This window comes from Gouania willdenowi, unplaced genomic scaffold (assembly GCF_900634775.1).
Source record: "Gouania willdenowi unplaced genomic scaffold, fGouWil2.1 scaffold_87_arrow_ctg1, whole genome shotgun sequence".
NCBI classification, from domain to species: Eukaryota; Metazoa; Chordata; class Actinopteri; order Blenniiformes; family Gobiesocidae; genus Gouania; species Gouania willdenowi.
In genome coordinates, this window is record NW_021145252.1 from 27,437 (window position 1) to 49,658 (window position 22,222).

At 37.1% G+C, this 22,222-nt stretch overlaps 2 protein-coding genes and 6 non-coding genes across 8 annotated transcripts; 6 read left to right on the forward strand and 2 right to left on the reverse strand.

The window, feature by feature from the left end:
- Positions 1 to 214: 214 nt before the first annotated feature.
- LOC114460990 (transcription factor 7-like) lies at positions 215 to 3,798 on the reverse strand. Its single transcript, XM_028442900.1, has 8 exons — positions 3,542 to 3,798; positions 2,039 to 2,105; positions 1,635 to 1,931; positions 1,476 to 1,534; positions 1,273 to 1,362; positions 1,012 to 1,171; positions 811 to 918; positions 215 to 702 (listed from the first exon to the last, which is right to left on the reverse strand). The coding sequence occupies exons 2-8, from the start codon at positions 2,066 to 2,068 to the stop codon at positions 655 to 657; spliced, it is 792 nt and encodes a 263-aa protein (XP_028298701.1). The 5' UTR covers positions 2,069 to 2,105; positions 3,542 to 3,798; the 3' UTR covers positions 215 to 654.
- Positions 3,799 to 9,970: 6,172 nt separating this feature from the next.
- On the forward strand, positions 9,971 to 10,042 carry trnaa-ugc (transfer RNA alanine (anticodon UGC)). The gene has a single exon. It is a non-coding gene; the product is annotated as a tRNA-Ala (tRNA).
- A 1,017-nt stretch (positions 10,043 to 11,059) lies between these two features.
- Positions 11,060 to 11,131, forward strand: trnaa-ugc (transfer RNA alanine (anticodon UGC)). Its single transcript has one exon. It is a non-coding gene; the product is annotated as a tRNA-Ala (tRNA).
- A 707-nt stretch (positions 11,132 to 11,838) lies between these two features.
- Positions 11,839 to 11,910, forward strand: trnaa-cgc (transfer RNA alanine (anticodon CGC)). Its single transcript has one exon. It is a non-coding gene; the product is annotated as a tRNA-Ala (tRNA).
- A 589-nt stretch (positions 11,911 to 12,499) lies between these two features.
- On the forward strand, positions 12,500 to 12,571 carry trnaa-cgc (transfer RNA alanine (anticodon CGC)). The gene has a single exon. It is a non-coding gene; the product is annotated as a tRNA-Ala (tRNA).
- Positions 12,572 to 12,853: 282 nt separating this feature from the next.
- Positions 12,854 to 12,925, forward strand: trnaa-ugc (transfer RNA alanine (anticodon UGC)). The gene has a single exon. It is a non-coding gene; the product is annotated as a tRNA-Ala (tRNA).
- Positions 12,926 to 13,573: 648 nt separating this feature from the next.
- trnaa-agc (transfer RNA alanine (anticodon AGC)) lies at positions 13,574 to 13,645 on the forward strand. Its single transcript has one exon. It is a non-coding gene; the product is annotated as a tRNA-Ala (tRNA).
- A 1,710-nt stretch (positions 13,646 to 15,355) lies between these two features.
- On the reverse strand, positions 15,356 to 18,955 carry LOC114460989 (transcription factor 7-like). The gene is made up of 8 exons (XM_028442899.1): positions 18,709 to 18,955; positions 17,161 to 17,227; positions 16,757 to 17,053; positions 16,598 to 16,656; positions 16,395 to 16,484; positions 16,134 to 16,293; positions 15,933 to 16,040; positions 15,356 to 15,824 (listed from the first exon to the last, which is right to left on the reverse strand). The coding sequence occupies exons 2-8, from the start codon at positions 17,188 to 17,190 to the stop codon at positions 15,777 to 15,779; spliced, it is 792 nt and encodes a 263-aa protein (XP_028298700.1). The 5' UTR covers positions 17,191 to 17,227; positions 18,709 to 18,955; the 3' UTR covers positions 15,356 to 15,776.
- Between the last annotated feature and the right edge of the window lie 3,267 nt (positions 18,956 to 22,222).

Sequence of the window (22,222 nt, forward strand, 5' to 3'; positions counted from 1 at the left end):
TAACTACATTTACACAAATACAACAGCAGCTGATATGATCTCCTAGTGCTGTCGCTCATTGCCATTTAAAGTGTCACACACTGTGGTTTGTGATGGATGTAGTGTTATTAGGTTGAATTGATTACATAAAAAAATGGTAGTTACAATTTTTTATTTCATATTTCATTCACAAAATGTACAATGTGTCACATGATGGTGACAGAAGCTGTTGAATCATCAGCTACCAAAAATGACTAAGAAGTTTAAGCAAGGGTGGATTTCAGAACGACTGTGGCTCCCGGACGTATCTCTGGACTCAGACTTCAGCCGTAGTTCCAGTGTCGTAGCAGGACGAACGTGTCTATCACGAGGACACGCCCACTCTCCAAATTTGTTTCCTTTTCTTTGCCTAAAACAAAACACATAAAACTTTAAGTTAGCTGATGAAACAGCAATTTGCATTATCTGTGGATTTATATTACATGTGTGCCGCAAAATAATATATGTGATGTAGAGCGTGTGCATTTCAGAATTTATAAGTGTGCATAAAATACATATTTGCAAAATCAAGCATGTGCATTTGTGAAAAACCCTGCGTGAGTTAATTCATTGTGATATTGTCCTGATTCCATAGATTTCAGCCGTAGTTCCAGTGTCGTATCAGGACGAACGTCTCTAACACGTGGACACGCCCACTCTCCGAATTAGTCTCCTTTTCTTTGCCTAAAACCAAACACATAAAAGTTTAAGTTAGCTGATGAAACACTTTCACAGTCACTGTTCCATCACCTTTAAGGTTGCTGTGGCAACATGTCTGCAGGGTAGACTTACATAGTTCTTCTTGTTGGTCCAGCCGGGGTTCTGCTCGTGGTGGAGCAAAGCACAACGTTTGGCCTCAGTATTATACTGATCTTTGTCCTCCGCTGGCAATGACTTCCACTGTTGATGGAAAACAAGAAAAGTGTCACTAACACACACTGAAGACTAGAGTTTAAAGATCACAGATCATTCATGGAGGAAAAACAAACTCACCCGTTCACCGAGGAATTTGTTGACGACAGCGCTCGTCCTCACGCCCAGATCTTCCTCCGCAGACTTCCTGTGCTCTTTGAGAAACAGCATGAAGGCATTGGGGGGCTTTTTTATGTACAACCCCTCTTCCACCTTCTCTGCCTTACGCTTGTTCACCTTTCTGAACACAGTATAAGAGCACATGTTAACAGTGAGCAGAGCATGATCCAGAGTCAGTCACAAGAAAGACATGTACGATGAAAACAACTGCAGGAAACTCACTTTAAGACTGGAGCCTTCACTGGGGGGGCTGGGACTGCTGGGACTGCTGGGGGTTCTGGTTGCACGATTGAAACAACGTCATTCTCATTCCTACAAAGATTAAAACACAAACACACTGGATCAGAAATCATGTCACATGTGACATGACGTTCAAACGCAGTAACGTCTGCGTTTGAACAAGTCTGTTTGTTTGCTTTACTTACTGTCCTCCAAAAGTGGGAAGTGGATCCATCCCTGCAGTGAACACTGGAAGTCCATTATCCTGGAGACACAAAAACATGTGAATGTTAGAGTTCCCATCATAGTATCAATACAAAGATCTACAGAAATACATTAAGAACTGTGTTAAACAGAGATCTTACTGTCATAGCAGACACAGCCGATGGGATGAAGGTTTGGAGCTCAATATGTTGTTGGGCCTGCATGTGCACATCATTAGGAATGGGGTTGATGGTTGTGGGGCAAGGATTTTGTGGGTGGCAGTCCTCTGCGATAGACAAGACATCAACGGTTGTCAGGTTTTCATAGGTTGGAGCCCCATCCTGGTAGTCAGCGAACGTTGTTTGGTCCTGAAGCAGTTGGGCAATGTACTGGCCATTTATTTGTTGGGCCCCGTACCCATCATCATAATCCTCAGGCCAGTCAAAAAAAGTATCTTCCTAAAGAGCAAAATGACATCCATATTTAAAGAACCATCAATAACACATCAACATTATTAAGTAGAGAATTCTACAGAAGAACAGGAAGGGCGTGTCCAGGTTCTTACCGGCTGAACGTGCTGTTCTGAGGCCCACATCTTACTGATCAATAGGCCACAAAATATTCTCCAGACTCTGAGGGAGGAAAGAGGTTCAGTGAGTAGATCAGTGACATGTATTAGTAACAAAGGTTAAAGTAATGTAAGCATTAAGATCAGTGACATTTACAAGCAATTTACATGAGTCATGCAGAGCGCCACAATAATAATCTACAGAATTATCCCATCTAGGATTAGAAGAAAGAGTAAGAGTTTATAAATTATACTTCTGTATTTGATGTATTATGTTCAAATGTTTTGGTATTTTTTCCCCCATTTTTATTATTTTGTTTGCATATTTTAAAAAAAACCAATTCAATTCAATTCTCCCCATATAAAGTTTAGCTTACCCTTCCTTAGGGAGGGCTGGTGATAGTCACAATAAAGCAATATAAAAAAATTTATTTATTAATATCTTTTGCAAGAATAAAACATGCATAAATGTTGCAAAAAGATTGCACTACAAGTAATGTTAACCTTTTACAACATATACAGACAAAACATAAATATTTAATTTGTGCAGTGATTATTGTATATCACTCTATGGATGTTCAGCACTGCTTTCTTTTAAGGAATTTATTTATTTATCAATTATCTACTCATTTATTTTCTATTTTGATATATCTTTTTTTTAAAATATTATTTTAATGTAATAAGTTGCAACACTTGTCCAGGCTTTTGAGTAAGAAAAATAATTATTGGATGTATTCGAGCCTAATGGTCTGGTTGTTTCCACAACCTCCACACAGTCATTTATTAATTATTAAAAAAGGGTTTTGTGCAGTAATGTGTGATTTACTGCTAAGTTTTATTAAGTTTTTTAAACTTTGGACATGCATAATCTGTGAATAAAATCATAATGTAATACAATACAATCTACATTAAGAAAATAATCAATGTAGGAAATAAAGTATGTATCAATGTACATAAATGAAGAAAATATTCAAACAATGCAAACAGCTTCCATGGTTGGTAACGACATTTCACTCAGTGACTGACTGAACGTCATTGGCTGTTAAAACGAACCAAAACAAAATCATATCAAGTTCTTCAGAATCTATTTTATCTCTTAAATATTAAGTAAAAATCGACTTATTTTAAGGTATGAACTAAAGTACAAATTTTCATCAAAGTCATTACAGGACTTAAGTATATCTACTGTTTTACTAAATAATTACATCTCTACTAAACAGTCTCAGCAGCACAAACGTTCACTACAAGTGTCACATCAGAGTCAAATTATCACAGAAGCAAAAGTAACACATGAAAAATCATCATTTATTGATTTTTGTTATGTTAAAAACGTTTTCTGTAGACCTATAATATAAAATCTAAACGTTTTAGGTCTCAAACCTAATTTAAACAGACTTAGAGAATATAATCGTAGCATATGTTTAACTTTTTAGCGCTAAAATGATTAAAGTTGCCTTATCAGATGAGAATAATTCAAACAGCGCAGGGCCATGGTCTTACTTTTCTGGTCTCCTGTTTTAAAAAGTCTTTTTCTGGTCCTGGTCAGAAGTTTAAAGTCTCTGTGTTTTGTAAACTTTTCGCTCCTTTCTCGGGTCAAAGATGCTCACAGCTCTGACAGCTCTGCTCTCACCGTCTGTCGCTGCTCACTAAGAACGTTGAAGGTCAGTAGGTGACTTTAACTGACGCATCCACCTCGTTTCTATGGCTACGCCACGTTACGTACACACTTAGAAAACTTTTCAAGATACACGCTCTATTTTTGTTTTTATTTGTGAGCATAAATAAGGACAATCTAGACGTTTTATATGACAAATAAAAATACAAATATTTACGTAGGCCAGTGTTTTTCTATGGAGGACCAGACCTGCCAACATTTTAAATAAATGAATAAAAGAATAAAAACAAAAACAAAACAAATTCAAAAATAATTGAGTATGAATAAAATAAATGATTACATAAATAAAAGTTAAAAAATAAATAAAATTAAAATAAATTATATTTGTATATATATATATATTTTTTATTTCTACCTTTATATATCAATATTTTTTTTTATTTTTGAACGATATTTTATAGATTTTCGCATTTTTTTTAATGGATTTATTCATATTCGTATTCATATTTAAACTTTTGTATTTTTTTGCCACTTATAATCATCAATTTGTTTTTCATTTAAATTTTTCCTTTTTTTTACGTTTTTTTTTTTTAAAATTCATTTATTTTTAATTGAGCAGGTTTGGTCTTCATCATTTTTCAATTTTGGGGTCGGGACCGCAGGTGGGGTCACCTGGAGTTTAGATGTGGTCCCCTGAAATGTCTAATAATTGATTTAACAAAAAAAAAAAAAACTAAACAAATTAATTAAAAAAAAAAAAAAAAAAAAAAAGACCTAACGATAGGTTGAAAAATCTGAAGCTCTGACTCTGATCCTGACCAAAGTAAAAGAATGTCATCTCTGTATCTTCCCCACCATATGATTTTATCTTGGTAGACATTCTGGCTTGAAAACAAAAACTTCTCCTCCCAGTGTCCCATAAACAGGTTTGAATAATTAGGTGCAAAACATGCTCCCATAGCTGTACCTTTCTGTAGTTTATAGAATTGATTCTGAAAGACAAACACATTGTTAGTTAAAGTCCATTCTGTGAGTTGCAGGATGAATACAGCAGGGGGCGTCTGTCCTGGTTGAGTCTTTTCCAAATAATGTGAGAGAGATTCCAACTCTTCCTCATGGTCAATATTTGTCTAAAGTGATTCAATATCCATAGTCACAAAAAGTGCTGGACCTATATTTCTAATTTATTTCATTTTATTGAGTACATGTGCACTGTCTTGTATGAAAGAGGGCAGCTCTAACACAAATAATTTAATGTGAAAGTCAACACATTTTGATGCTGGTTCTGTGATAGATTCATTCACACTTATCATAGGTCTTCCAGGGGCTTTTCTAGGTTTTTATAGACTATTGGAAACATGTAGAAAGAAGGAATTCTGGGATTTTCACACAAAAAAAAGTGATGATGATGATGATGATGATGCCTTTATTGTCATTGTACACATGTACCATGAGATTAAAACAAGCCAACTCCAGTAACAGTGCAAGAAATAAAATAAACAAGCAAACAATATAACATAGGACATCAATAAATAGTACAGGAAAGGATGTAGAGTGAACAGTATGTACATTTGGTTTTTAAATAAATAAAAAAATAAATAAACAACCACATTGCTATATACAGTGTCTGGTGTATAGCACATTGTCTATATATGCGGTTCAATGATATTACACATCACTGTTTTTGTTTTTGTTTTTTAAAGTGGCTGAGCAGAGTCTGTGGGTATGAATATGAGATCAACGCATATGAGAATTCAGAGTGGTTATTGCTTTTGGAAAAAAGCTGTTTCTGAGTCTGTTTGTTCTGGCCTTAATGCACCTGTAGCGCTTCCCTGAGGGCAACAGGTCAAACAGGTCAAAGGCAGGGTGGCAGCAGTCTTTGGTGATGGTTTTAGCTCTGTTGAGACAGCGGGAGGTGTAAATGTCCATCAGGGAGGGGAGAGGGCAGCCAATGATTTTCTGTGCTGCCTTTACAACTCTCTGGAGCCTCTCCCTGTCTGCAGCGGTGCAGCTGCCGTACCATACTGTGATACAGTACGTCAGCAGGCTCTCAATAGCTGAGCAGTAAGATCAGCAGCAGGTTGGAATTTAGTTTGTACCTCCTGAGAACGCTCAAGAAGTGTAGCCGCTGCTGAGCTTTCTTGCAGACTGCCGTGATGTTTTCTGACCAGGACATATCTGCGGAGATGAGGACACCAAGAGACCTGAAGGTATGAAACCTCTCCACACACTCACCGTTGATGTCCAGGGGTGCTGGGTCTGTGCTGTGCTTCCTGAAGTCCACAAGGATCTCTCTGGTTTTCTTGGTGTTCAGAGCGAGGTTATTCTCTCAACACCAGGCTGCCAACTTAAGGACCTTCTCTCTGTAGGACGTCTCATCATCCTTAGAAATGAGTCCGACCACTGTAGTGTCGTCAGCAAACTTGACGATGAGATTGTCATTGTAGGCCGAACTGCAGTCGTAAGTGTAGAGGCAGTACAGGAGGGGGCTCAGCACACAGCCCTGTGGGGAGCCGATGCTCAGCGTACGGGTGGAGGAAAGGTGGGGGCCAAGTCTCTCATTCTGTGGTCGGTTGGTTAAAAAGTCATTTATCCAGGCACATGTGAGAGGGGGAAGGCCGTGAGTGTTCAGTTTAGTGATGAGTCTGTCGGGATTTATTGTGTTAAAGGCTGAACTGTAATCCACAAAGAGCATCCAAACGTAGCTCTGCCGCTGCTCCAGGTGGTTCAGTGCAGAGTGCAGAGCTACAGAAATGGCATCCTCTGTGGATCTGTTAGCACGATATGCAAACTGTGGGTCGAAGTCTGGGGGAGATAGTCCTTAATGTGCTGAAGGATCAGTCTCTCAAAGCACTTCATGATTACCAGAGTGAGGGCCACTGGGCGGTAATCGTTCAGGCTGGTGGTGGGGGACTTCTTGGGCACTGGGATTATTGTGGCTGATTTTAGGCACGGCGGGATGACTGCCTGGGCCAGGGAGAGGTTGAAGATCCTGGTAAAGGTGGGGGCGAGCTGGTAGGAAGTCATGTTCATTCTGAGAAATCCACCTTTGATCCTTTGCATTTAAGAGCATTTCTTTAAGTTCTGTCTTTATTTGCTCTGTAGGATTAAACATTAAAGGCTGGTTGTATTCACTGTTGCTCAGCTGTCTCAAGGCCTCTGTATACTGGTCTCTGCCCTACATCCCCATTAATGTACTGGTCTCTGCCACTGCTCCTCATTTGTCTACTTTTTTAATTATGACGTCATCTATAAAGATACTCTCACTGCTCTAATAACAATATTGATAAATCAGTAACTGAAAACACCTTCCCTACCACAATAAAAACAGCCACTAAGCCACTAGTTTGAATGATGAAATCCATAAAGCAGGAAATAACCAAGACATCAACAACTACAGAACAATTAGCATTCTCCCCGTTATATCAAAAGTAATAGAAAAAGTGGTCATTGAGCAACTCACACAACATCTGGAGGATGAAGGCCTTTTACATCCCATGCAGTTTGGCTTTCGGGCAAATCACTCGACCGTAACATCATGTTGCCTTCTCACAGAAACAATAAAACAAAATCTTGATAATGGAGGAGTCGTAGGAGCAATATTCTTAGACCTTCGCAAGGCATTCGATACTGTCAGTCACCCAACGTTACTTTTAAAATGAACTAAATTTAAACTGTCGACAAACACTCTGGCTTGGGTTAACTCCTATCTGTCTGGTCAGACCTAATGCGTCCGTATCAGTAACACTACATCCACTTTTACTGCTACTGATATCGGACTGCCACAAGGCTCTAACATCGGCTCTCTTCTGTTCTCCCTATATATAAACAACCTGCCATCTGTATGCGAGGATGTTAATATCCAGATGTATGCAGATGATACGGTCGTTTATACATGGGGAAAGGATGCTGAACAGGTAACCAATAAATATACAGCAGCAATGGAGAAAGTCGCAATATGGCTACATAATTCATGTCTCACATAAAACGTAAAGAAAACAGCAACAATGTACTTTGTAAACAAATATAAACTGTCATCCTTTCCAAACATAACGTTACAAGGGGAAGTAATACAAAATGTCACTGAATATCGATACCTGGGTGTCATTTTAGACCCAACTCTATGTTTTAAAAAACATATCAAACATATGTACCAGAGTCTCAGGTACAACATCAAAACTTTCAAATGTATTAGAAACTCGTTAACACTGGAGGATGCTCAAACTTATTTTAATGCAATGATTATGTCTTGGTTTTATTATTGTATAACGTGCTGGTCCCAGGTGAGTAAAACCGCTCTGAGGCCGTTGGAAACTTTGAACAAACAGTCGCTCAAAATCCTCAACCGTAAACCATTACAACACTATCACTGTTTAGTCTTTCAAAAATATAGACTGTTACATTTTGACAACATTACATTAATACGATTGGCCTATAGAATCTTAAATAACTCTGCACCAGCACCTCTGAAGAACTTTATAAAGTTCACTTCTGCTGTGACAACTAGAACCATATAAACACAGCCCCAGCCACCCACAAAATATATATAAATTTATCCTTTATCCTGATCCTCTATCTATCCTTTATCCTGTTTTATCCCTTATACCTGTCATTATTATTGTTACTGTTACTGGCTTGTTTTTTCTGTTCTGCACACTGAATACTGAGTCAATTTCTCTGTGTTGTTTTTTAAAACTGGACTTGGCAAAATAAACTTTTCTGATTCTGATTCTGAAGATCCTCCACCAGGGGGCAGTGTACCATACCCAGATGTAAAACTTCATTAGCACAATCATACTTCTCATATAAAACAATAAAGAATGGAACGATTTCACAACAGACCTGAAAAGTCAAACTGACTATTTTCTGTTCACTGCAGAACTTAAAAAGTGTCTGTGGAACAATCAAAGCTGCTCACACAGACACTGAGGTGGACACTATGTTTGAACCACGTGACAACTTACCGATAACGTGTATATATTCATGAACAAGTTTGCGGACATGTTTAGCTCCGCCTCTCTCTCCTGCGTGTGTGAATGTGTCACACACGTCACTCTGTCACATTAAGGAAGGTTGCTGTCATTATACGGGGTGGATTAAAGAATTAATAAAGGATTGTTTTATCCCGTTAATGCTAAATGCTTCCGAGTCCGAGACGAGACCGAGACCTTTAAAATTTGGTCTCAAGACCGAACTTGACTACTATAACACTATCCAGGTGTGTTGCTGTAAATGAGAGGTGTGGATGTATTGTACAGGTGTGATACTGTTCATGTCTGTGCGTGTGTCAGTGAGAGTGCATATTCTGAGTGATTGTTCTTGTACAGTTTTTACCATTGTAATTTATTGAATGTTATTGTATGTTTTATACAGGTAACCAGGGACTACAGATGGAATAAACTAGCTGTTTAACTATACTCTGGTGTAGAACATCTCTGTCTTTTATGATTTTAATGTCTCTATGCATTTGTCCCTTCAAATAAAGACTAAACTATTATTAGTTGAAAACCATTTCGGTGCCTTATTTTCTTCTTTTAACAGGTTACATTCTCTTTTTGTCTTTGAGGCAAAAAATGTGTCTATTTCAAATGTTACTTTTCTGTAAAACGTGTTCAAAGTAGGATGGAATGTGGTAGGAATGAAGGTGGACTTGGGCTTAAATAATGTTTGTGTAGATTCTGTCTGAATCTGAGAGTGAGAGGCAGCTTGATTGGGGTTAGTGTTGTACCAAACTTTCAGCTGGAGATTGTGATGGAAATGAAACAAGTTTATCTTGGTTTGAAATTCTTTGGTTGTGTTTGTGGAGGCAAAAGTTAGACTTTTAGACAGCACAGAGACATGACTGGGTGTGAGTGGAACACCTGATATGTTAATCACCTGTTCATTCTGGTTTTGCTCCTGGTTTATCTGCCATGACTTTGAGAAATGTACTTCTCTCCTTTTTTGTAGCTATTCTTTTACAGCTTTTCTGTGCTCTAATTTAATAGATGTTTAGAAAATCTCTATGTATCAATCCTGTATAATGCATTTTTCATGTTCTTAAACATCACTGAATGAACAGCTCTACAGATTTTAATTATAAATGTGTAACATTTCACTTGGTCATGTGACCTGTTGAAAATCTTTAAAGGATTCTGCATTTTAATTCCAGTTTAAGTGTGCACATCATATTTAAACTAGTTTTTAGGGTCTTTTCTCAGAAAAAAAAAAATCCAAATTTGTTCAAGTCTTATGCCTTATTATTACCTTAAGTCCAATTTTGGGCATTTGCAACTTTTTTCTCATTTCTTTCCTCATTTTTATACACAGAGACAGGGGATGTAGCTCAGTGGTAGAGCTCATGCTTTGCATGTATGAGGCCCCATGTTCAATCCCTGGCATCTCCAAGTATCAAAAGCTCAAGCGTTGTGAATTTGTATGCCCTCTTTCTAAATTGGGTGTGTTATGGCAGATTTTTATATTCATCATCATATCGTCAAATGAATGTTCATGTGTACAATTTGTCATGATTTAATACATGATGACTCCATTACTCTTTACACTTTTGTACTCAGTGCAACACAGAGTCTCTGCCAAGGCCAGAGTCTCTGCTCACATGCAGATATACACGAGCGCACACACTATCAAGGAGATAAGAGTGGCGCCAGATCTTCCTCATAATTATACACGTCTTCATCATCCTCACATGTTTCCACTGACTCCCTCCTCCTCCTCCTGAGGGTGGAACTCTTCTTTTATCTGTATAAAACCTGAAGCTGAAACTGTTAGAGGGAGCGGCTCTCGATCATCGGACCTCCGGCCGGGACGGTCACTTCTTTTGTTCCATCTTTGTCTTTTTACTTAGCTTTAGAATAAACTTTTTCATAAAATCATCAATGCTCCGACTGGACTCCATCATTCAACCAGAGCAATAAATCATGTCTCCAAATGAGGACAACCGCAAATCTTGCCGGAACAGGTGTTTGCCACTTTTACTCATTTTTCATGCCCTTCTGCATTTTATTTCCAGTTTAAGTGTGCACATCATATTTAGACTAGTTTTTAGAGTCTTTTGATAGCCTTTTCTCAGACAAAAAAAAAAAAAAAAAACTCTAAATTTTTTCAAGTCTTATACCTTTACTTCCGATTTTGGGCATTTACAACTTTTTTCTCATTTTTTTTCCCTCATTTTTAATCAAGCCACTTTACTCCTTTTTCATTCCCTTCTGCATTTGAATTCCAGTTTAAGTGTGCACATCATATTTAGACTATTTTTTTAGAGTCTTTTGATTGCCTTTTCTCAGAAAAAAAAAAAAATCTAAATTTTTTCAAGTCTTTTGCCTTATTATTACCTTAAGTCCAATTTTGGGCGTTTGCAACTTTTTGCTCATTTTTTTTTCTTCTCATTTTTTAGTAAGACAACAGGGGATGTAGCTCAGTGGTAGAGTGTGTGCTTTGCATGTAAGAGGCCCCAGGTTCGATCCCTGGCATCTCCAACAAACAAATGCTCAAAATAGTCAGGTTCTATCACTTCTTTCTAAATAGATGTCTGTCAATTTTTCTCTTTTTTTATGCCATTCTGCATTTTAATCCCAGTTTAAGTGTGCATGTCATATTTAAAGAAATGTTAAGGGTCTTTTGAAAATCCTTTCTCAGAAAACAAAAGAAAACTCCAAATTTTTTCAAGTCTTATGACTTTATATATTACCTTACCTCCGATCTTGGGCATTTACAACTTTTTTCTCATTTTTTTTTTTCTCATTTTTTGTAAAGACAGTGTTTGCCACTTTTACTCATTTTTCATGCCCTTCTGCATTTTATTTCCAGTTTAAGTGTGCACATCATATTTAGACTAGTTTTTAGAGTCTTTTGATAGCCTTTTCTCAGACAAAAAAAAAAAAAAAAACTCTAAATTTTTTCAAGTCTTATACCTTTACTTCCGATTTTGGGCATTTACAACTTTTTTCTCATTTTTTTTCCTCATTTTTAATCAAGCCACTTTACTCATTTTTCATTCCCATCTGCATTTTAATTCCAGTTTAAGTGTGCACATCATATTTAGACTAGTTTTTAAGGTTTTTTCTCAGAAAAAAAAATTCCAAATTTGTTCAAGTCGTATGCCTTATTATTACCTTAAGTCCAATTTTGGGCATTTGCAACTTAATTCAATTTTTTTTTTTTCTCATTTTTTAACAAGACAACAGGGGATGTAGCTCAGTGGTAGAGTGCATGCTTCGCATGTATGAGGCCCCAGGTTGAATCCCTGGCATCTCCAAGATTCAAAAACTCATAGATTGTGAAGTTCCATGCTTTCTTTCTAAAATGGGAGTTTGTCACATTTTTCATGCCCTTCTGCATTTTAATTCCATTTTAAGTGTGCACATCATATTTAGACTAGTTTTTAGGGTCTTTTCTCAGAAAAAAAAAAAAAAATCCAAATTTGTTCAAGTCTTATGCCTTATTATTACCTTAAGTCCAATTTTGGGCATTTGCAACTTTTTTCTTTTTTTTTTTCTCATTTTTTGTGAACATAATTGGGGATGTAGCTCAGTGGTAGAGCGCATGCTTAGCATGTATGAGGCCCCAGGTTCAATCCCTAGCATCTCCAAGGAACAAAAACTCAAGGGTTGTGAAGTTCAATGCCTTCTCTCTGCAATGGGTGTTTGTCATATTTTTCATGCCCTTCTGCATTTTAATTCCAGTTTAAGTGTGCACATCATATTTAGACTAGTTTTTAGGGTCTTTTCTCAGAAAAAAAAAATCCAAATTTGTTCAAGTCTTATGCCTTATTATTACCTTAAGTCCAATTTTGGGCATTTGCAACTTTTTTCTGATTTTTTTTCTCATTTTTACACACAGAGACAGGGGATGTAGCTCAGTGGTAGAGCTCATGCTTCGCATGTATAAGGCCCCAGGTTCAATCCCTGGCATCTCGAAGTATCAAAAACTCAAGCATTGTGAATTTGTATGCCTTCTTTCTAAATTGGGTGTTTGCCACTTTTACTCATTTTTCATGCCCTTCTGCATTTTAATTCCAGTTTAAGTGTGCACATCATATTTAGACTAGTTTTTAGAGTCTTTTGATAGCCTTTTCTCAGACAAAAAAAAAAATCCAAATTTTTTCAAGTCTTTTGCCTTATTATTACCTTAAGTCCAATTTTGGGCATTTGCAACTTTTTGCTCAATTTTTTTTTTTTCTAATTTTTAACAAGACAACAGGGGGTGTAGCTCAGTGGTAGAGTGTGTGTTTTGCATGTACGAGGCCCCAGGTTCAATCCCTGGCATCTCCAACAAACAAATGCTCAAAATAGTCATGTTGTATCACTTCTTTCTAAATAGATGTTTGTCAATTTTTCTCTTTTTTTATGCCATTCTGCATTTTAATCCCAGTTTAAGTGTGCATGTCATATTTAAAGAAATGTTTAGGGTCTTTTGAAAATCCTTTCTCAGAAAAAAAAAGAAAACTCCAAATTTTTTCAAGTCTTATGACTTTCTATATTACCTTACTTCTGTTCTTGGGCATTTGCAACTTTTTTCTCATTTTTTTTTTTCTCATTTTATGTAAAGACAACATCGGATGTAGCTCAGTGGTAGAGCGCATGCTTAGCATGTATGAGGCCCCAGGTTCAATCCCTGGCATCTCCAAGGAACAAAAACTCAAGGGTTGTGAAGTTCCATGCCTTCTTTCTGAATGGGTGTTTGTCATGTTTTTCTCATTTTTCATGCCCTTCTGCATTTTAATCCCAGTTTAAGTGTGCACATCATATTTAGACTAGTTTTTAGGGTCTTTTGATAGCCTTTTCTCAGGAAAAAAAAAATCCAAATTTGTTCAAGTCTTATGCCTTATTATTACCTTAAGTCCAATTTTGGGCATTTGCCACTTAATTCACTTTTTTTTTTTTTTTTTTTTTTTTTTTTTTTTTTTTCTGAACCTAATTGGGGATGTAGCTCAGTGGTAGAGCGCATGCTTAGCATGTATGAGGCCCCAGGTTCAATCCCTGGCATCTCCATGGAACAGAAACGCATGGATTGTCAAGTTCTATGCCTTCTTTCTGCAATGGGTGTTTGTCATATTTTTCTCATTTTTCATGCCCTTCTGCATTTTATTTCCAGTTTAAAACTCTGAATACTTAGGCATTGCTTTTCTTGTGAATCCAGGCTGTTCCATAATTTCACTCCACATACTGACAGACGTATAATTCTCATTGCATCATGGTCCACAAAATGTTTAGCTTTGTTCATAATTGAGAGGCTTTTTGAAAATTTGCTTTTTCTGTCTGATGTTGGCTTTTCATGTCAGTTTATTGTCAATTATTACCCCAAGAAATTTATTTTCAGGAACATTTTCTTGTTGAATATCATCTATTTTTATTTTTGGATTATCTTTAATTACCATATATCCATACTTTGTTTTATTTATGTTTACAATGAATTTATTACGATCTATTAACAAGGGGATGAAGTTACGCTCCAAAGTTGGGTTAAATTACTGTGTCTTGCATTGTTGTTAGTGAGGATATTTCAGAACAAGTTTGTTCAAGCACACAGGTTGTGAAGGTTCAGGTATTTGAATATATTTATATACACACCAGGGTTTTTCAATCTTGGGGTCGTGACCCAATGTGGGGTCGCCTGAAGTGTTTAGTAATAATAATTATTGTTTTTATTTATCTATTTTTGCACAATTTAAAAAACAATACATAACATCAGAGAAATAGACATGCAGTGTAAGAAGAAGCTGAAAGAGCTTACAAATGTATTATTCTTTTTCAAAGTGAAACACCACACACAATTTCAAACAATATAAATATTGTTCAAATAAAATGCAGTATAAAAAATAACTGAGCTGACTCATATTATCACTTTGTACACTAATATTTACTTCTCTGTATTTGTAACAGAAAAACAAATTTGATCATAAAACTAGAGAAAAAAAGTCTCTGAGGTCACGACCCAGAAAAGTTTGGGAACCACTGATATACACACTTTATGTTGATTCTGTTTTTAGGCTATGTTTTCTTTTTTAATGAATGTATTCAAGTATTTAATTCAGGGACTAATGGTTTGTTCTGGAAGTAATAAAATGTATCTGAAGTTACTTGAGAAGTTTTTTTATGAGGTACTTTTTTACTCTTACTCAAGTACAAGTACTTTTAAAAATGGTAAATGAACTTGTTTTATAAAGTGCTTTTATGTCTACACTGAAGTCGTCCCAAAGCGCTTTACAATTTCAACTCATTCACCCACCAATGAGACTGAGCTGCCATGGGTCAACCACTGAGAACAACTTAGGGCTCAGTGTCTTGCCCAACACATAGACTGGGATCAAACCCCCAACCTCTTGATCAGAAGATGACTGATGAAGCAACAGTACTTTTACTGGAGTACCGTTGTTGTTTCCTCTACCCACCACTGGTTATAAAGTATATTTAAGGAAGTGTAGAATACTTTGTAAGTATGCCAAGGTCAGCAGATCACAATGGTTAATAACTACATTTACACAAATACAACAGCAGCTGATATGATCTCCTAGTGCTGTCGCTCATTGCCATTTAAAGTGTCACACACTGTGGTTTGTGATGGATGTAGTGTTATTAGGTTGAATTGATTACATAAATAAATGGTAGTTACAATTTTTTATTTCATATTTCATTCACAAAATGTACAATGTGTCACATGATGGTGACAGAAGCTGTTGAATCATCAGCTACCAAAAATGACTAAGAAGTTTAAGCAAGGGTGGATTTCAGAACGACTGTGGCTCCCGGACGTATCTCTGGACTCAGACTTCAGCCGTAGTTCCAGTGTCGTAGCAGGACGAACGTGTCTATCACGAGGACACGCCCACTCTCCAAATTTGTTTCCTTTTCTTTGCCTAAAACAAAACACATAAAACTTTAAGTTAGCTGATGAAACAGCAATTTGCATTATCTGTGGATTTATATTACATGTGTGCCGCAAAATAATATATGTGATGTAGAGCGTGTGCATTTCAGAATTTATAAGTGTGCATAAAATACATATTTGCAAAATCAAGCATGTGCATTTGTGAAAAACCCTGCGTGAGTTAATTCATTGTGATATTGTCCTGATTCCATAGATTTCAGCCGTAGTTCCAGTGTCGTAGCAGGACGAACGTCTCTAGCACGTGGACACGCCCACTCTCCGAATTAGTCTCCTTTTCTTTGCCTAAAACCAAACACATAAAAGTTTAAGTTAGCTGATGAAACACTTTCACAGTCACTGTTCCATCACCTTTAAGGTTGCTGTGGCAACATGTCTGCAGGGTAGACTTACATAGTTCTTCTTGTTGGTCCAGCCGGGGTTCTGCTCGTGGTGGAGCAAAGCACAACGTTTGGCCTCAGTATTATACTGATCTTTGTCCTCCGCTGGCAATGACTTCCACTGTTGATGGAAAACAAGAAAAGTGTCACTAACACACACTGAAGACTAGAGTTTAAAGATCACAGATCATTCATGGAGGAAAAACAAACTCACCCGTTCACCGAGGAATTTGTTGACGACAGCGCTCGTCCTCACGCCCAGATCTTCCTCCGCAGACTTCCTGTGCTCTTTGAGAAACAGCATGAAGGCATTGGGGGGCTTTTTTATGTACAGCCCCTCTTCCACCTTCTCTGCCTTACGCTTGTTCACCTTTCTGAACACAGTATAAGAGCACATGTTAACAGTGAGCAGAGCATGATCCAGAGTCAGTCACAAGAAAGACATGTACGATGAAAACAACTGCAGGAAACTCACTTTAAGACTGGAGCCTTCACTGGGGGGGCTGGGACTGCTGGGACTGCTGGGGGTTCTGGTTGCACGATTGAAACAACGTCATTCTCATTCCTACAAAGATTAAAACACAAACACACTGGATCAGAAATCATGTCACATGTGACATGACGTTCAAACGCAGTAACGTCTGCGTTTGAACAAGTCTGTTTGTTTGCTTTACTTACTGTCCTCCAAAAGTGGGAAGTGGATTCATCCCTGCAGTGAACACTGGAAGTCCATTATACTGGAGACACAAAAACATGTGAATGTTAGAGTTCCCATCATAGTATCAATACAAAGATCTACAGAAATACATTAAGAACTGTGTTAAACAGAGATCTTACTGTCATAGCAGACACAGCCGATGGGATGAAGGTTTGGAGCTCAATATGTTGTTGGGCCTGCATGTGCACATCATTAGGAATGGGGTTGATGGTTGTAGGGCAAGGATTTTGTGGGTGGCAGTACTCTGCGATAGACAAGACATCAACGGTTGTCAGGTCTTCATAGTTTGGAGCCCCGTCCTGGTCGTCAGCGAACGTTGTTTGGTCCTGAAGCAGTTGGGCAATGTACTGGCCATTTATTTGTTGGGCCCCGTACCCGTCATCATAATCCTCAGGCCAGTCAAAAAAAGTATCTTCCTAAAGAGTAAAATGACATCCATATTTAAAGAACCATCAATAACACATCAACATTATTAAGTAGAGAATTCTACAGAAGAACAGGAAGGGCGTGTCCAGGTTCTTACCGGCTGAACGTGCTGTTCTGAGGCCCACATCTTACTGATCAATAGGCCACAAAATATTCTCCAGACTCTGAGGGAGGAAAGAGGTTCAGTGAGTAGATCAGTGACATGTATTAGTAACAAAGGTTAAAGTAATGTAAGCATTAAGATCATTGATATTTACAAGTAATTTACATGAGTCATGCAGAGCGCCACAATAATAATCTACAGAAGTGTCCCATCTAGGATTAGAAGAAAGAGTAAGAGTTTATAAATTATACTTCTGTATTCGATGTCTTATGTTCAAATGTTTTGGTATTTTTTCCCCCATTTTTATTATTTTGTTTGCATATTTGAAAAAAAACCAATTCAATTCAATTCTCCCCATATAAAGTTTAGCTTACCCTTCCTTAGGGAGGACTGGTGATGGTCACAATAAAGCAATATAAAAAATGTATTTATTAATATCTTTTGCAAGAATAAAACATGCATAAATGTTGCAAAAAGATTGCACTACAACTAATGTTAACCTTTTACAACATATACAGAAAAAACATAAATATTTAATTTGTGCAGTGATTATTGTATATCACTCTATGGATGTTCAGCACTGCTTTCTTTTAAGGAATTTATTTATTTATCAATTATCTAGTCATTTATTTTCTATTTTGATATATCTTTTTTTTAAAATATTATTTTAATGTAATAAGTTGCAACACTTGTCCACAGGAGGCTTTTGAATAAGAAAAATAATTATTGGATGTATTCGAGCCTAATGGTCTGGTTGTTTCCACAACCTCCACACAGTCATTTATTAATTATTAAAGCATTATTAAACAGAGGGTTTTGTGCAGTAATGTGTGATTTAATGCTAAGTTTTATTAAGTTTTTTAAACTTTGGACATGCATAATCTGTGAATAAAATCATAATGTAATACAATGAGAAAAAAAAAAAGCCATTTAAACTTAAATAACAGAAAATAAGAAAATAATCAATGTAGGAAATAAAGTATGTATCAATGTACATAAATGAAGAAAATATTCAAACAATGCAAACAGCTTCCATGGTTGGTAACGACATTTCACTCAGTGACTGACTGAATGTCATTGGCTGTTAAAACGAACCAAAACAAAATCATATCAAGTACTTCAGAATCTATTTTATCTCTTAAATATTAAGTAAAAATCGACTTATTTTAAGGTATGAACTAAAGTACAAATTTTCATCAAAGTCATTACAGGACTTAAGTATATCTACTGTTTTACTAAATAATTACATCTCTACTAAACAGTCTCAGCAGCACAAACGTTCACTACAAGTGTCACATCAGAGTCAAATTATCACAGAAGCAAAAGTAACACATGAAAAATCATCATTTATTGATTTTTGTTATGTTAAAAACGTTTTCTGTAGACCTATAATATAAAATCTAAACGTTTTAGGTCTCAAACCTGATTTAAACAGACTTAGAGAATATAATCGTAGCATATGTTTAACTTTTTAACGCTAAAATGATTAAAGTTGCCTTATCAGATGAGAATCATTCAAACAGCGCAGGGCCATGGTCTTACTTTTCTGGTCTCCTGTTTTAAAAAGTCTTTTTCTGGTCCTGGTCAGAAGTTTAAAGTCTCTGTGTTTTGTAAACTTTTCGCTCCTTTCTCGGGTCAAAGATGCTCACAGCTCTGACAGCTCTGCTCTCACCGTCTGTCGCTGCTCACTAAGAACGTTGAAGGTCAGTAGGTGACTTTAACTGACGCATCCACCTCGTTTCTATGGCTACGCCACGTTACGTACACACTTAGAAAACTTTTCAAGATACACGCTCTATTTTTGTTTTTATTTGTGAGCATAAATAAGGACAATCTAAACGTTTTATATGACAAATAAAAATACAAATATTTACGAAGGCCAGTGATTTTCTATGGAGGACCAGACCTGCCAACATTTTAAATAAATGAATAAAAGAATAAAAACAATAACAAAACAAATTCAAAAAAAATTGAGTATGAATAAAATAAATGATTACATAAATAAAAGTTAAAAAATAAATAAAATTAAAATAAATTATATTTGTATATATATATATTTTTATTTCTACCTTTATATATCAATATTTTTTTTTATTTTTGAACGATATTTTATAGATTTTCGCATTTTTTTAATGGATTTATTCATATTCGTATTCATATTTAAACTTTTGTATTTTTTTGCTACTTATAATCATCAATTTGTTTTTCATTTAAATTTTTCCTTTTTTTTTACGTTTTTTTTTTAAAAATTCATTTATTTTTAATTAAGCAGGTTTGGTCTTCATCATTTTTCAAATTTGGGGTCGGGACCGCAGGTGGGGTCACCTGGAGTTTAGATGTGGTCCCCTGAAATGTCCAATAATTGATTTAAAAAAAAAAAAAAAACAAAAAAAAAAAAAAAATAAAATTAATATAAAAAAAAAACAAAAAAAAAGACCTAACGATAGGTTGAAAAATCTGAAGCTCTGACTCTGATCCTGACCAAAGTAAAAGAATGTCATCTATGTATCTTCCCCACCATATGATTTTATCTTGGTAGACATTCTGGCTTGAAAACGCAAACAATTCTCCTCCCAGTGTCCCATAAACAGGTTTGAATAATTAGGTGCAAAACATGCTCCCATAGCTGTACCTTTCTGTAGTTTATAGAATTGATTCTGAAAGACAAACACATTGTTAGTTAAAGTCCATTCTGTGAGTTGCAGGATGAATACAGCAGGGGGCGTCTGTCCTGGTTGAGTATTTTCCAAATAATGTGAGAGAGATTCCAACTCTTCCTCATGGTCAATATTTGTCTAAAGTGATTCAATATCCATAGTCACAAAAAGTGCTGGCCCTATATTTCTAATTTATTTCATTTTATTGAGTACATGTGCACTGTCTTGTATGAAAGAGGGCAGCTCTAACACAAATAATTTAATGTGAAAGTCAACACATTTTGATGCTGGTTCTGTGATAGATTCATTCACACTTATCATAGGTCTTCCAGGGGCTTTTCTAGGTTTTTATAGACTATTGGAAACATGTAGAAAGAAGGAATTCTGGGATTTTCACACAGAAAAAAAGTGATGATAATGATGATGCATGCATTTATTGTCATTGTACACATGTACCATGAGATTAAAACAAGCCAACTCCAGTAACAGTGCAAGAAATAAAATAAACAAACAATATAACATAGGACATCAATAAATAGTACAGGAAAGGATGTAAAGTGAACAGTATGTACATTTGGTATTTAAATAAATAAAAAAATAAATAAATAAACAACTACATTGCTATATACAGTGTCTGGTGTATAGCACATTGTCTATATATGCGGTTCAATGATATTACACATCACTGTTTTTGTTTTTTTTTTTAAAGTGGCTGAGCAGAGTCTGTGGGTATGAATATGAGATCAGCGCATATGAGAATTCAGAGTGGTTATTGCTTTTGGAAAAAAGCTGTTTCTGAGTCTGTTTGTTCTGGCCTTAATGCACCTGTAGCGCTTCCCTGAGGGCAACAGGTCAAACAGGTCAAAGGCAGGGTGGCAGCAGTCTTTGGTGATGGTTTTAGCTCTGTTGAGACAGCGGGAGGTGTAAATGTCCATCAGGGAGGGGAGAGGGCAGCCAATGATTTTCTGTGCTGCCTTTACAACTCTCTGGAGCCTCTCCCTGTCTGCAGCGGCGCAGCTGCCGTACCATACTGTGATACAGTACGTCAGCAGGCTCTCGATAGCTGAGCAGTAGAAGATCAGCAGCAGGTTGGAATTTAGTTTGTACCTCCTGAGAACGCTCAAGAAGTGTAGCCGCTGCTGAGCTTTCTTGCAGACTGCCGTGATGTTTTCTGACCAGGACATATCTGCGGAGATGAGGACACCAAGAGACCTGAAGGTATGAAACCTCTCCACACACTCACCGTTGATGTCCAGGGGTGCTGGGTCTGTGCTGTGCTTCCTGAAGTCCACAAGGATCTCTCTGGTTTTCTTGGTGTTCAGAGCGAGGTTTTTCTCTCAACACCAGGCTGCCAACTTAAGGACCTTCTCTCTGTAGGACGTCTCATCATCCTTAGAAATGAGTCCGACCACTGTAGTGTCGTCAGCAAACTTGACGATGAGATTGTCATTGTAGGCCGAACTGCAGTCGTAAGTGTAGAGGCAGTACAGGAGGGGGCTCAGCACACAGCCCTGTGGGGAGCCGATGCTCAGCGTACGGGTGGAGGAAAGGTGGGGGCCAAGTCTCTCATTCTGTGGTCGGTTGGTTAAAAAGTCATTTATCCAGGCACATGTGAGAGGGGGAAGGCCGTGAGTGTTCAGTTTAGTGTTGAGTCTGTCGGGATTTATTGTGTTAAAGGCTGAACTGTAATCCACAAAGAGCATCCAAACGTAGCTCTGCCGCTGCTCCAGGTGGTTCAGTGCAGAGTGCAGAGCTACAGAAATGGCATCCTCTGTGGATCTGTTAGCACGACATGCAAACTGTGGGTCGAAGCCTGGGGGGAGATAGTCCTTAATGTGCTGAAGGACCAGTCTCTCAAAGCACTTCATGATTACCAGAGTGAGGGCCACTGGGCGGTAATCGTTCAGGCTGGTGGTGGGGGACTTCTTGGGCACTGGGATTATTGTGGCTGATTTTAGGCACGGTGGGATGACTGCCTGGGCCAGGGAGAGGTTGAAGATCCTGGTAAAGGTGGGGGCGAGCTGGTAGGAAGTCATGTTCATTCTGAGAAATCCACCTTTGATCCTTTGCATTTAAGAGCATTTCTTTAAGTTCTGTCTTTATTTGCTCTGTAGGATTAAACATTAAAGGCTGGTTGTATTCACTGTTGCTCAGCTGTCTCAAGGCCTCTGTATACTGGTCTCTGCCCTACATCCCCATTAATGTACTGGTCTCTGCCACTGCTCCTCATTTGTCTACTTTTTTAATTATGACGTCATCTATAAAGATACTCTCACTGCTCTAATAACAATATTGATAAATCAGTAACTGAAAACACCTTCCCTACCACAATAAAAACAGCCACTAAGCCACTAGTTTGAATGATGAAATCCATAAAGCAGGAAATAACCAAGACATCA

Coding starts and splice junctions, on each gene's coding strand:
- LOC114460989 (XM_028442899.1), bottom strand. CDS start 17,190: ATGTGGGCCTCAGAACAGCACGTTCAGCCG. Junction 16,485..16,597: donor CTTCCCACTTTTGGAGGACA/GTAAGTAAAGCA, acceptor TAATCTTTGTAG/GAATGAGAATGACGTTGTTT. Junction 15,825..15,932: donor GGACCAACAAGAAGAACTAT/GTAAGTCTACCC, acceptor GTTTGGTTTTAG/GCAAAGAAAAGGAGACTAAT.
- LOC114460990 (XM_028442900.1), bottom strand. CDS start 2,068: ATGTGGGCCTCAGAACAGCACGTTCAGCCG. Junction 1,172..1,272: donor GTGAAGGCTCCAGTCTTAAA/GTGAGTTTCCTG, acceptor TACTGTGTTCAG/AAAGGTGAACAAGCGTAAGG. Junction 703..810: donor GGACCAACAAGAAGAACTAT/GTAAGTCTACCC, acceptor GTTTGGTTTTAG/GCAAAGAAAAGGAGACTAAT.